The 14952-nt window shown below is 43.0% G+C and overlaps 1 protein-coding gene across 2 annotated transcripts; it reads right to left on the bottom strand.

Annotated features, from left to right (window-relative positions):
• Positions 1 to 4573: 4573 nt before the first annotated feature.
• On the bottom strand, positions 4574 to 14947 carry TRMT5 (tRNA methyltransferase 5). 2 transcript variants are annotated; one of them, XM_054025673.1, is made up of 5 exons: positions 14910 to 14947; positions 11617 to 12269; positions 10528 to 10652; positions 5397 to 6051; positions 4574 to 4861 (listed from the first exon to the last, which is right to left on the bottom strand). In XM_054025673.1, exons 1-5 carry the CDS (start codon positions 14930 to 14932, stop codon positions 4779 to 4781), a joined length of 1539 nt encoding a protein of 512 aa, XP_053881648.1. In that variant the 5' UTR covers positions 14933 to 14947; the 3' UTR covers positions 4574 to 4778. The 2 variants fall into 2 exon arrangements, with proteins under 2 accessions (XP_053881648.1, XP_053881649.1); XM_054025674.1 differs by having other exon boundaries at positions 14877 to 14916.
• Positions 14948 to 14952: the final 5 nt, after the last annotated feature.

The raw sequence follows: 14952 nt of genomic DNA, 5'->3' as shown, positions 1-14952 counted from the left end.
GTTTCTCAGGGCAGGCACATCCACCTCCAGTCTCCTATTGCTTTCTCATTCCCATAGGCCTGATTACCTGGATACTCTTGCCACAAATCTGAGGCTAAGGCTACACACCAGCTTAAGTTGACGTAATTTATGTCGCTCAGGGGTGTGAAATAGCCATCCCCCTGAGCGACATAATTTATGCCGACCTAGTGCTGTTCACACTGGCACTTATGTCAGCAGTAGTACTTCTCCCCTTGCAGGGGCTGGAGCAGGGGCGGGCAATAATTTTTGCAGGGGTGCCACTCCTTGGATTTTTGGTAAGTCATCATGGGCCACACATTTCTACTGTATTAATGGAGGGCAGGCGGGTTCTGGATGCAGGAGGGAGGTCCGGGCTGGTGCAGAGTGTTGGGGTGCAGGAGAAAGGTGTGGGCTCTGGGAGGGAGTTTGGTGCTGAAGGGGACTCCGGGCTGGGGCAGGGGATGGGGGTGCAGGGTCTGAGAAGGAGTTTGGGTGCAGGAAGGGTTCTGACTTGGGGCTGGGGTGTGGGAGGGGGTGCGAGGTGCAGGTGGCTCCCGGCCGGCGGTGCAGCAGGGCGCTCAGGCAGGCTGCCTTCCTGCCATGGCCCCACGCTGCTCCTGGAAGCTGCGGGACTTCTAGAAGCCCGGAGATTGCGAGGGAGCAGCCAAAGAGCCTGGCGGGCTAGACAGAAATGTTAGATGTATTTTGCCCACCCCTGGGCTGGAGTCAATAAGCCCAGGGGAGAGCTCTCTCCCATCGGCTTATAGCTGCTGCAAGCTTTCTAGTGGAGCCCTAGCCTTAGAAACAGTTGCGGAGAGGGTGGGGTCCCAGGCCGGTACATTAACTTCAGGAATGTCCTTTCCCAGGTATGCAGTGTTGTAGCCATGTCGGTCCCAGGATATCAAGGTGGGTGAGGTAGTATCTTTTATTGGACTAACTTCTGTTGCTGAGAGACAAACTTTCGAGCTACACAGAGCTCGTCTTCAAGTCTGGGAAAGATAAGTGTCACAGCTAAATAAAAGATCAGATAGTTTAGAATATGTAGTTAACACACATTCTAAGGGACCATACAAGGTGAAGTGGCGCATTAAGACCCCTGTAGTCCGAACAAAAAAAAGGGGGAGGAGGGAATTAGTGAGTTATGCAACTCCAGTGTGTCTATTCAATCTATGATTTTTAGTGTCTAGCAAAGTTATGAATTTCAGCTCCCAGGCTCATCTTTTGAAAGCGTTGTGCAAGTTTCCTTTGAGGATGAGGATTGATAGGTGAGATGTAGAGTGAGCACTTTGTGAAAAGTGTTCACCCACAGGCGATGGAGTTTGTCTTTTATAATTTTCCTGTGTGACTTCATTCGAGACTGTAGTGAAAGTCTGACTTCATCTACATAGTTGGGGCATTTAGTGCACTGGATGAGGGACATCACATGTTGTGATAGGCATGTGTAGGATCCATGGATCTTGAAAGATGTATTGGGGGGGTGGGGTGTTGATCATTGTGGCAATGGAGATGTCTGCAGGTTTTGCATGTTGTTCTGGCAGGGTCTGGTGCTGCTTTGAGTTGGTGTGTCCTGGTCTATGGGGAGCTTGCTTCTGGTGATGAGCTTGAAGAGGCTGGAGGATTGTTTGAAGGCCAAAAGGTTTCTTTCAGGATAGGTCCCTACTGAGTATGGGTTGTAATTGTTTGCTGATACCCTGTCTGGGTTCCAGTATGGGGTGGTAGGTGACAACTAGGGGTATGCAGTCAGCAGAAGTTTTACTTCTGTATTGACTCAGGTAAGTGCATTGACTACATGGAAAAGGAACTGGCCAAGGACAAGATGAGCTGTCTCTATTTTGCTATAGACATGAGTTTCGGCAACTTTTTTTATTTAGGGGAGAGCTAGAGTTAAAACATAACGGTGCCTGAGTATCACTTTAATGAGTACTTTTGTATCATGACTAAATTTGTCTACTTTTAATAAATTGAGATAAATGAACTTCAGTTCCAAACTTTCCTCTATGAATGCAATCCCTATTTTGGGGGAGGAGGAAAGGCTAATGCCCTTCAAACCCCCGTTGTCTATATGCATTATAGAGTTTAAAGTAACAGATTAAATTGGAGACTGGGTATGAGAACAAATCCACAGAGTGAGGAATATCAGCCTCTGCCAACAGATGGCAGAAGCTAGACAGCAAGCTTAACAAGCAGCAAAGGTTAGCTAGGTTTGAGACTGTTAGCCTGGTTGGGGAGAAGTGACATGGACCAGTGTTTGAAGGGGAGCATAGGAGATGAAAGCAGTTTTGACTGGGGAATAGAACCAGAGCTTCTAGTATAGGTAGAGATGAAGTAAAGTTTTCAGCTTTATCTTAAAAATCGAGCTGGTCAGCTTTTTCGAGGGAGAGGAAAGGGGGGTTGGTATCACAAGAAAGTGACAGCCTTGCTCCAGGTAGTGTCTAAGGGAGGCACATGAAGCAAGAGAGAACTGGGTGTAGAACAGTTAACATTAAACAGGCGCTTCTGCAGTGGTGGCAGAAAGGCAGCTGGGCAAGTTCCGTACTTTTGCACCGTATTCTAGATTGGCTGTACTGTGTACAAGCAGTGATGTGAACGGGTACTTGTTTGAATTCACACAGGATAACATTAGAGAAGCACTTGCTTTGGTTTCCCAGGTAATTCCTTCCACTTGTTGAGTTGTAATGCTTTAGCTGTCTGGTCATAAATGTGAATGCAGTCATGCTAAGAACATGTGCAAATGATGAGATACTTAACTGGCTATTTTTATGTCCCATTTCTAAATATGGGTGCAGAAGCCATAATTGCAGGTGCAGTTTTGTACTCAGTATTCAGAAAATCTAGCCTTGGATGTGCCTAAATTCAAGTACTTCATTTATATGCAAATATTTATTGTGAACAAAATGAGACAACAACTTAAACATGAACTGGACAGGTAAGAGCAATACTCAAATAAGTGCTAAAGATCCTAAAGTGTACTGGGTCACTTAAAGTATACAATGTAAATAAGAGGGATTAAATGACTTGCCCAAGATCACCTAGCAAGTGAACTTCACTCTCTGGGGTACAGTGGCTGGAATTTGAAGCTAGACAAATCCAAACTGGAAATAAGGCATACCTTTAACAGAGAGAATAATTAACCACTCGAACAATTCACTAAGGGTTGTGGTGGATTCTCCATCACTGGCAATTTTTAAAACTGGATTGAAAAATTTGAGTTTTTTGTAAGGATATGCTCTAGTTTCAAAAGGAATTATTTTGGAGGTGTTCTATGGCCTGTTACACAGGAGGTCAGACTAAATTATCACAATGGTCCCTTCTGGCCTTGGGATTTACGAATCCCAGTTCAGTACCCTAGCCACAAGCTTGCACTGAAGCAAAACTAAATCACTTGTATTGGGTACTAATGGCCACTTAGCAGGCAGCAGCGTCTTTCAAGCTTTAGTAAGTACAGAGTTCTCTAAAACCGAGCTAAATAAGTTTGGTGGTGATACCATTTATCCTTACAGTGGCACAGGTATGTGTGTTTACTTGTACCTTAGGTCAAATTTTCAAAAAGCTGTCTTGCTTACACAAAAGCTGTTTGTGTGTTCATGCACTCTCCATTCATGCACATCCAGTACATGTAAGCACCAAACCTGTCTGCACGTGAAAGAGCCCGGTTCTGCTTGCACAAACTGCTGGCTAAGCAGCAGTTCTGCAGAAAAGGACCTGGGGATTACAGTGGACAAGAAGCTGGAGATGAGTCAGCAGTGTGCCTTTGTTGCCAAGAAGACTAGTGACATATTGGACTGTATTAGTAGCACTGCCAGCAGATCGAGGGAAGTGATTATTCCCCTCTATTCAACAATCGTGAGGCCACACCTGGAGTATTGCGTCCAGTTTTGGTCCCCCCACTACAGAAGGGATGAGGACAAATTGGAGAGAGTCCAGTGGAAGGCAACAAAAATGATTAGGGGGCTGAGGCACATGACTTATGAGGAGACGCTGAGGGAACTGGGGTTATTTAGTCTGCAGAAGAGAAGAATGAGGGGGGGTTCCAAAGAGGATGGAGCTAGGCTGTTCTCAGTGCTGACAGATGACAGAACAAGGAGCAATGGTCTCAAGTTGCAGTGGGGGAGGTCTAAGTTGGATATTCGGAAACACTATTTCACTAAGAGGGTGGTGAAACACTGGAATGGGTTACCTTGGGAGGTGGTGGAATCTCCATCCTTAGAGGTTTTTAAGGCCCAGCTTGACAAAGCCCTGGTTGGGATGATTTAGTTGGTGTTGGTCCTGCTTTGAGCAGGGGATTGGACTAGATGACCTCCTGAGGTCTCTTCCAACCATAATATTCTATGATTCTAAATACAGATGGCCTTCCCTAACATAACTACAATTCTCCTTATAAAAGTTCTACAAAAATAGAGTGGGCCATGTTGTCCAATCTAAAACATTTACAATAAAAATGTCTTGCCGTAAACTGCAAATGCCCAAAATAAAGCTACATCTGGAAACATTCACAATCTTTGTGCTATCACACACCCCCTGGCCATCCCCCCTCCCTTCCCCCGGACAACATACATATGACAGAACTAACGCATAACATGAGAAAATAAAAAGTTTAATAGTCTCTGCAATAAAAGAAATGATCCTGTCTAGTTACTGATCCTGGAATTTAAAAAAAAAAAAATTATGCATTATGACTATTTTCTTGGTGTATGGGGGTAAATCCATTCTGCTTTCAGTGACTTGAGGGTAGATTTCCCACCTAGCTCTCTTGCACAAAATAACCAAAACAGTATTAACTAGTCTTTTAAACTAGTCAATTTTTCTTCAGGAGAGTCTTCATTTGGGCGCAAACGTTTAGAAGCTGGTTCCACAGGACTCTCTGGAACAAAGTTCAGAAAGTAGTACATTAACATTTAATACATTTCTACACAAAAGTGTCTCGCCACTAAAACATACACAGGACTTGTGGCACTTCAATGAACAGGACAAAGAGTCCAGTGTCAAAGTTGTCAGAGGAGGAGGGTGTCAGGGAGGGTGGAAGGTAAGCATGTGATGAGTCAACGCCATTAACCTTACTGGGACTAAAGCCTGACCCTACTGAACTCAATAGGAGTTTCTACGTGAACGTCAAGTTTTCCAATTAAAATTTATAGAACCTGATCCTGCCAATTTAGAGGCTCTGATTCTACAACTGACTTCACAAGGGTCTGCCTGTGTTACTTAGTGCAGGAGGGAATCTAAATTAGGACTAACAAATTGGAATTACACCACTAAATGAGACTCGAATCAGCCCCATAGCTGAGAGAATTCTAGTTTTAAATCCATCAAATGCAGTCTTTTTTTCTCAAGTATAATTTGAGACAAAGTATACAACTGAAAAACCCTAAAGTTTCCAGCATTGGACTTTAATTTACCTTCATGAGTACACTGCTTCTTGAACAGCACTTCAGCTGGGATCTGGAAACTGATACACATCATTTCCTTATTTGGTGCAACACTTCTCACCAGATGAGTAGAACAGCGTCCCTCTAAAGAAGTTCCCAGAAAAACTTCAGCCCATTCTTGAACGTCTTTGGCTGGACTATCATGTTTTGAGAAGCTGTAACAGTGCACTGTGGGAAGGAGGTCAGTGCTGCATGGTTTTCCGTCTAATAAATGTTTGAAAACATCTAGAAATTCGATAGCCAAAGCTGGCAAATTCATGACTATGTGCAGAGTGTTTTTCCTTTCTTTTGTCAGAAGTGACAGTTCCTTGGTTAGCTCTTCTTTAACTGGCCCCAGAAGAAAATCCCGACCATCCATATTGAAATTTTTTATGTTTTTGTCCACTTTATTTAATTTACAGTTGTGTAGAAGCCATTTGTAGGATTCAGGGTTGAGATCATTTGCAAATACGCTGCACTTTTTCTTTGCAGCTGGAATGGCAAAAGGCCCAACCCCGGCAAAAACATCAAATAGAACATCACCTGGCTTTAAAAGTTCAATGATACGGCCATGTTCTGTGCTTAGACGGGAATTCCAATAGACTTTAGAAAAGTCAAATTCATAGGTGATGTTGTTTTCTCTAGTCTGAAAAAGTCCAAGACATTTGTTTAAGCCACCTGTATTTAGATTCCAGACATACATGTATGTTTAAACAATTTATTAAACATTTTACTAAAATGTAATGGGAACATTGATGTTCATGCCACTGATAGGACAAGAGAATCTTGATCTTATTTAATAAGCATTCTATTAATCAGAAAACATCTTCAATGCCAACTGGCTTTCCCAGCCTAGCTCTTTCTATAAAAGGACCATTAAATGGTCCTCTGGCCAAATAAGGAATATTTCAGTCAGTCAATCCAGGTAGCTGTCATATGTAAAGCACAAGGTGGGGAAAAACCAACAACTTAAAATGACCATTTTAAAAAATTAGTCCCTTCAAGAACTTTGTGACTGGCTGATAATTGCTTTATTAGTAGCTGGTTTCAGAAGAACCTCAAATCCTCCTCATTCTAGAATCCACAGTAAATAACAGGATGAAAATGCGAGTATGGCAGTGGTGGATCAAATTCAGCTACTTGGTAGCCAGTTCTATAAACTCTGAAACTGTATTGCACTTGGCCTTCACAGGTGGCATAGTTCTGGTTACCGACCCCCATCAAACAGGAAGTTTGAGATACCTAAAGTTCTTGGAGTGTACTAATGATTACTGAAGTGAGGTGGTGATATAAAACCCCCTTTACCTTCTGTGACACAAGGACCCCTTGGTGCCAACTGGCAGAGGGCACAAAGGGTACACAGGGTTTTACAGGCACCTTCAAGGTTGGATATATGTATAATAATTTACCAAAGGCTGATATGGGAGATTTCTACCTCGAGCCAGTAGTCCTCTGGTCACCGTAATCATTGCTAAATGTCTGAATGGATAATATTTGAGTTATGTATCTCTACTGAAAATTATTTTCCTATGGTCTTGAAGTGAAGGCAGATCCCAGGAAATGACAAACCTCAAAAATGTTCATTTTAGGTAGGCGGTAACAGACACCTATCTCCCTCTCTGGCCATTTGGGTATTGTATGCCCCATGCAGTATGCCTATTCGCATACTAAGCCAGTTGCAAAGTGAGAAATTGCAAAATCTACAAGAAAGGAAACCTACACAATGAAAAACAGCTGGGGTGGGGAGAGGGTCGTGTTTATGAATAAAGACAAAGTATTGGGCTGGTATAGTGGAGGGGGGACGACACAATGAATCCTTCATCTAGGCGGCAAACTGACAGCATACTTCTCTCATGAAAGAATTCTGGGTGAGCAATATTCTACAAGATCTGAGAGTATCTTGTTAATTAAGTCTAGGCTCTGGGATATGTTACTTTATATGTAATCGTTTGTTTCCAATACTATCTATTGCTATTACTATGCTTAGAGCAATCAAGTCTAAGTCTATTTAACAATTAACATATCTAAGTGCTGTGTGCTAAACAGTGGTGATCTGAAATGGTAAGCTGGGGTGTACTGTTCCTTTGGAAGCAGTGCCTCTGTCAATATTGCAAGTGTACAGTGGACCAGGGGCTGGAAAGTCCAGGGAGACACTCTGAGGGCTAGAGGATTGGGGTTTACCTATTGCTAACCTTCAGAGTAACAGTGGGGCCTGCGAGGCCTAGAGGGGAGTGCTTGTGTTGCAGGTGGAGTTGGGGAGCTGACCCCCAGGCAGGCACAGACAAGCATTCCTCACAATATGGGCAGGTGGTAAAAAGGTGCCTTACAACACTGGGTACCTCCAGGAAGGCTCACACCTTCCCCTCTCCGATCTGAAATTTTTTTTGTGCTAGCTTGACAAGTAATCTATGATGAATAATCAAAGACTCACTACCATTTGCATTGCCAATAGATATAATACAAAACTATTTTACACTCTCATACCCACAGTGCAAGAACTCCAGTAGTAGAGAAACATAGCTCAAATATGCTTAATTATGAGCTAATGCCACCTTGCAATCTTGAATGAAATCAGACTGTTGATCTGATTAAAATGTTTTCTATCTGTGTGTTCTGCCAGCTCTACAGGCACAAACTATTTAATTATGTTTCAGAGGAAACCTAATTAAATTTAACCAAAAATTTTTTTAAAATGATTTGCCAAATTAGTAATTGTTGCCTTAACTCCTGTCTAAGCCTTAACAGCCCAGTTAAATTAATAGTACTTTCTATGTATTGACAATTAGTGCTTTTCACCCAAGGGTCATAAAACATCTACCAAACTGTTACAAAAGGGGAAAACTGAGGCACAGAATCTCTTGCCTAGGTCACTGTCAGTCAGTGGTAGACACAGGAACAGAATGTAAGGCATAGCCTTTGCTCCAGGCACTACACTACGCAAAGTGAATCCAAAGCACTTACCTTATTTTCTTGCACCAAATGTATTTAACAATGTAAAAATACTTCGGGGTTTTTTGGAAGGGGAAGGGAACCTAAGTTCTAAATTAGTAACTTTTAGGGTTGTCAAGTGATTTATTTTTTTAATCAGGATTAAGCAACATTTATTTAAAATATTTTTGGATGTTTCTACATTTTCAAATATTGATTTCAATTACACCACAGAGTACAAAGTGTAGAGTGCTCACTTTATATTTTTTATTAAATATTTGTACTGTAAAAAACAAGGTAGTATTTTTCAATTCACCCCATACAAGTACTGTAGTGCAATCTCTTTATCGTGAAAGTTGAACTTACAAATGTAGAATTATGTGCATCAATAACTGCATTCAAAAATAAAACAATGTAAAACTTTAGAGCCTACAAGTCTAGTTGGTTCTATTTCTTATTCAGCCAATTGCTCAGACAAATAAGTTTGTTTACATTTGCAGGAGATAATGCTGCCTGCTTCTTCTTCACAATGTCACCAGAAAGTGAGAACAGGCATTCACATGGCACTGTTGCAGCCGGCGTCACATGGTATTTACATGCCAGATGCGCTAAAGATTCATATGTCCCTTCATGCTTCATCTAGCATTCCAGAGGACATGCGTCCATGCTGATGACAGGTTCTGCTAGATCACAATCCAAACCAGTGTGGACCAACGCATGTTCATTTTCATAATCTGAGTCAGATGCCACCAACAGAAGGTTGATTTTCTTTTTTGGTGGTTCAGGTTATGTAGTTTCCGCATTGGAGTGTTGCTCTTTTAAGACTTCTGAAAGCGTGCTCCACACCTCATTCCTCTCAGATTTTGGAAGGCACTTCTGATTCTTAAATCTTGGGTCGAGTGCAGTAGCTATCTTGAGAAATCTCACACTGCTACGAAAGTGTTCTTTAAATGAACGTATGCTGAGTCATCATCCGAGACTATAACAACATGAAATATATGGCAGAATGCAAGTAAAACAGAGCTGGAGACATACAATTCTCCCCCAAGGAGTTCAGTCACAAATTTAATTAAGGGTTTTTTTTAAACGAGCGTCATTAATATGGAAGCATGTCCTCTAGAATGATAGCCGAAGCATGAAGGGGTATACGGATGTTTAGCATATCTGGCACGTAAATACCTTGCAACGCTGGCTACAAAAGTGCCATGCGAATGGCTGTTCTCACTTTCAGGTGACAAACAAAAAGCAGGCAACATTATCTCCTGTAAATGTAAAAACTTGTTTGTCTTAGCGACTAGCTGAACAAGAAGTCGGACTGAGTGAACCTGTAGGCTCTAAACTTTTCCATTGTTTTTGTTTTTGAGTGCAGTTACGTAACAAAAAAAATCTCTACATTTGTAAGTTGCATTTTCACGATAGAGATTGTACTACAGTACTTATTTGAGATTAACTGAAAAATACTTTATCATTTACAATGCAAATATTTGTAATAAATATAAAGTGAGCAGTCTACACTTTGTATTGTGTTGTAATTTAAATCAATATATTTGAAAATGCAGAATAACATTTAATAAATTTCAATTTATATTATATTAACAGTAGGGTTACTCTACGTCTGGATTTCCCCGGACATGTCCGTCTTTTTGGTGCTCAAATCCCCATCCGGGGGGAATTTCCAAAGAGCCGGACAAATCCGGGGAAATAGGGAGGCATAAGCCAGGGTCCGCCCAGCCCTAGCATGATCCGCAGCACAGCCCAGCCGCCCTGGCTACAATGCTCGGACGAGGTACGGGGGCGGGCCTCAGGCTTCCCACGCGGGCGGGGACCCCACGGCCGCTGGGGGACCCACCCTTCCTATGGCCTCGCTGCCCCGCGCAGCTCGGAACCCGGCGCCGCGGGAGCTGTTTCCAGCGGGGACAGACAGGCTGGGGAACGTGCTCAGCGGCAGGAAGGAAGCTGCGGCTGGGGCTGCAGGGACCCATGCCGCCAAGCGTCTGAAGCCCCCACCAGGCAGAGGTAGACCGGGGCACATAGAACACATACAGGACTGCTAAGTACTGAGATACTGGGCCGGGGGTGGGATTGGGACAACATTTAAGTTTTATGGTATCTTTCCATCACATCTACTCTTCCACTTCAACTGCATTCTGTGTGTCTGACTAGCTGTGCCAGGAGAAAATAGGAAAAACTGTACCTTTGTTATCATATTGGCCTCTCCCGCTAGCACTTCCATTTGAAAATTTCGATAAGTGTTGTCAATAATATTGATTTTATTTACTGAACAGGTGATTCCTGGATTCTTGTCAATTATAACCTGACCTGCAAGAAAGGGATAAAAATATTCAGCCAATAAGTGTTGCTAAATCTTTAAATCCTGTACAATATATGACAGCAATTCTGAGTTTGCTTTTTTAAAATACAACTACCTATAGAATGACTTGAATGATTTCACATATAGTGTGCTATAAATTATTTCCACTAGTGCCACTGTCACAGGGAACTCCTAGTGCAAATATTTTACACTGAAAAAAGAGGGTTAGATTCCCAGTGAAGGCTCTTGTGCTTCAGGGAGAGAGTACTGTCTACTGCGGAGATTCCCAATCTATGTGAGCTTGATGATCCATCCAGTCACTGCACCATTTAAGTGATGGTATGTGAACCAATAAAGTTTAGGAGCTGCTGCTCTAGTGGGTAGGTCACTGGTCTGGAACTCAGGAGACCTAGTTCTGCTACTGACCTGCCATGTGACCTTAGGCAAGTCACTTCACCTGTAGTGTTCTGGGGCATTTCAGCACTACTGTAATACACATAATAAATTATCATTGTCTACAGGGCCGATTCAACTCCCATATCAACGTGATTCTCCTGGTACCCAGATCAGCTAGTAACATAAGTTCAAAGGGCAGACTAGAGTAGTAAGCTATAGCTGCTATATAAATAAAATGTTACAGTTTTGATCTTGGTCTCCCCTGCCATAAAGGAGTTGAGTTTAATGGGCCTAACCTGAAATTTGCTACATGCAAAGGGCCTGACCCAGTGAGGTCAAATGACTACTGCTAACTTCAAGTTCACTATACATTAAAAAGGCCTGATCCAGTGCCCTTTAACCCAAGCATTCACTTTTAATAAAAGGCTGTTTAAGGTAAGAAAATTTTAAAACAATGAGGGTTCCCAAAAGGTTTCCCTGTGCAAAATAATCATCTCTAGCTCAGGCACTTGTTAAAATGACTTATCCAATTATACGCTTCTCCCAAAGTTATTTGAGTGTGAAGGTTGTACGTACCAATCAGATGTTTGTAGGGTAGCTGATGATCTCTAAGATTCAAGTGAGCTATATGGCCAATCCTAGTAAATCCAGAAGTGACATCTTGACCTACAGGAAGCACCGCTCGTAAGATTTCCTCAGTCTTGAAATTGTCGTAAGTCAGTTCCAAGTTATACTTGGACACCTGAGGGTCAATATTAAACTGCTTTAATATTTCTTGTTCAGATTCTCCCAGTGAATATTCTGCTGATATTTTATAAGGATCCAACAAAACAAGTCTGTCTTCATCTTTTGGATCATCAATCACTCGCTTCAGACCTGGGCGATGCAGTATTATATGTTTGAGGGATTTTAACAATTTGTTTATTACTTCTTTTCTCACTTTTAGAACTGGAACAACAATTGTCCTTTTGAAAGCTGCTCTGTCAAGTGTTGTCATTCCACGTACTTCAGGATGAGGTGAATACAGTTCAAGATCTGCTTTATTTTCTAGAATTTCAGGCATTGTAAAGAAACTGTTTCTCTGAACTACCCAAAAAAATCCAGGTACTCTCTCAAAATACTGTACCAGCAGTAACCAAACTTCTGGAAATGATGTATTTGATGCAGCTGTTCTAAAAAGTTTAGTTTTCAGTAGCCTAGCAGAGTATCCATATAATCTCCATAAAATCCTAGAAGGGAAATTATTCCTTTTATAGACATTATGTAATCATTCCATTTAAAAAAAATACTGCAAGTCACATGGATTTGCAATTCTCACAAAATAAAGTTTGTATCAAGTAATGCACAACAGTTTTGTATAGTTCATAAATAGAGAATTCTCAACCAATTTTATGTAATGGTGGACAATCACCTCATACCCATACACAAAAGTGAAGTGTACTTGCAATTGATGGGCCTGATGATGCTCCCATTAAGACAAATATGTTTAGATCTGTTTGCTGTCTCTGATAAAGCTGATCAGTGAGCACTGGTAGCCAGACTGCAGTTGCTGGTGGGTGGAACCACGCTGCAGGGACTTAGCTCATTTGTGGGAGGGTAAACTGAACTGGAATCTGTCTTTATCTTTTAGTGTTTCCCCTAAGGGCTGCTGCTTTCTGCCTGCTCTACCTCCCCATTCAATATATACAAAATGAGGCTATTATTGGTTTTATAAGAGGAAGAGGTAGAGCTATCCCCTGACACTAGTTCTATCTAGGTTTTCTTAGTGTACTCATCACTGTAGTATAGTATCTCAGTGCTGTGTCTCATTGTATAAGTTTTCCCATGATAGCAGTCAGTTGTTTGGATGTAAGTCTTATTTGTATTGCTCTTAAGTCATGCAGTTGATTTTTTGGTGGTGGTAAAAAGCCATCCACTCCTTGTGCACCCTCATTTCCTGCTCTGCCCTCATGCAGTTGCTACCACTTTTCCTTTGTTTCTATCCTTTTCCTGTGCATCTTTTTTTTTTTTTTGCCTCCCTTTTCACTCACCAAAGGCTCCTCAGTGTTCAGACTGGACACGCATTGGTGAGTGTATGTTCTCTCACAGCTTAAGTTGAGTATTGTGCAAAATATATAAGCCTAGTCCAGTGGGCTTTGGTGCCTTCGCCTCTGGGGCTAGATACATCAATTGCTAGCAAGGCCAGCTGTACAAAGGATTACCATATGGTGGTGGAAGTAGAGGTCTTTCCAACTGTCACCCACAACCACAGAAACGGAAACAGACGTGGGGTCATAAGTTTTTGTTTCACTCCTCACCTTGTCCCATTCCACTAGACTGCCCCTTGGTAGGAAACCTGACTTAAGTAATGCTCCTGGAAAGCATATTGAGGGTGCCTTATACCCTCTAGTTACTCAGTTAATGTGGTTACCACTCCTCATTGGATGAGTTCAGAATTTCAGAGTGTCTGGATGCTGTTTCCACTTGGAACTCTATTTGGCAACATTATTTTGGGAAGACTTACTTTCAGTTTTTCTGGAAAGACTGTTTCCTCTCTAATGGAGTCCTGAATAAAATCACTCATGCTTTCTTTAGTCCCCTTCATACAACAAGTAATTCACTCCTAAAAGGCTTGCCTTGAAATTAATCTAAAAGCTGCAAGAGTTGATGAATGTTGTGTTTGTTCCTTGGTATAGAACGAAGACCATCAGTAATTCCTTAGCTCCATAATCTGCACTTATTGCCACTATGAAAATGGATTCAGTTCAAGGTTCTTCGGATGGTATACTGAGGCCTTTATTTTGCTAGGTTCAAAGTAACTGAAGAATTTTCTGTTGCTAGTCTCCCTCCAAAACAATTGATGTCAGATAGAACAGTCTATCTTGAGGTTGCACTTGAACTGGGTCAAAAGTAGGCTGGTCTTGCTGCAAAGACCCAATCTGCAGCATTCATTCCCTGATTACGTTTTAGGGCATGTCTATATGATAGCTACTGTAGTGCTGACACTTCCTACATCAATGGAAGGTGGTTTTCTTTCAATGTAGTTAATCCATCCCTCCAAGAGGCAATAATCAGGTCAACAGAACAAGTTTTCCAGTGCCCTACCTCTGTCTGCACCGGCAGTTAGGTCAAACCTACCTATAGCCCTGAACCTTGACAAGAGACTGACTACATTAGCCTCCCCTTTTTGAATTTGTTTGAGCAGCACCCTTCCAGACCAGTGGGTCCAGTTTTGTTTTAGAGGAGCAAGCTCAGACCAGTGGGTCCAGTTTTGTTTTAGAGGAGCAAGCTCAGATCAACTTGGGCCAAAAGACCAACGACTGGATCCCTGAACTTGCTTCAGACGGAAACTTTTTTAAACCACTAAACGTTCCCTTCTGTGTTGGCTGCAGCCTCGTTCCTGTGCGTCTGAACCTGACCTGGGAGCTAAGGCCACAAAGAGAAGAACCGCCCCGTCCTGGTGCCCTTCCAGGGGCTGGGCGGAGAGGGGCGCGAACAAACCCCCTGCACAATGTAAAGCAAACGAGAGTTTCAGTGCGGTCACTCTCCAGGCGGCGAACGGCACCGGCGGGGCAGCTGATCTATAAAGACCAGGAACGTCCACCTCGGCCTCTCTCTGCAGCCCGGGCCGCAGCGGGGCACCGGCCAGGACGGGTAACGCCCTGGTCCGGCTCGCTCCTCAGCCAGTGGGACAGGTGGGCCGGGTCCCGTCCCCTGTCGCGGCTCGCCGGTTGCACGGCGCGGGGTCCGCGCCTTCCCCTCAGATACCCAGGGCCCGGCCCTTCCCCCACAGGGGCCCCGTATCCTCCTCACTAACCGACTCCCCGGCCGGGCTGCGAGCCTTGCCCGCGCCTCACCTCATGTCGGGCTCCCGCAGCGCGCGCGCCTACCTGTGCGCTCTCCTCAGGCGCATTAAGACGTCATCGGGCGGAG

This window comes from Malaclemys terrapin, chromosome 4, assembly GCF_027887155.1.
Source record: "Malaclemys terrapin pileata isolate rMalTer1 chromosome 4, rMalTer1.hap1, whole genome shotgun sequence".
NCBI lineage: Eukaryota > Metazoa > Chordata > Testudines > Emydidae > Malaclemys > Malaclemys terrapin.
Note: the sequence above shows the minus strand (reverse complement) of the source record. Positions and strands in the feature narration are given on the sequence as shown.

Coding starts and splice junctions, on each gene's coding strand:
- TRMT5 (XM_054025673.1), bottom strand. CDS start 14,932: ATGCGCCTGAGGAGAGCGCACAG. Junction 12,270..14,909: donor CGCCTGAGGAGAGCGCACAG/GTAGGCGCGCGC, acceptor TTTCCCTTCTAG/GATTTTATGGAGATTATATG. Junction 6,052..10,527: donor AGGCCAATATGATAACAAAG/GTACAGTTTTTC, acceptor GGACTTTTTCAG/ACTAGAGAAAACAACATCAC.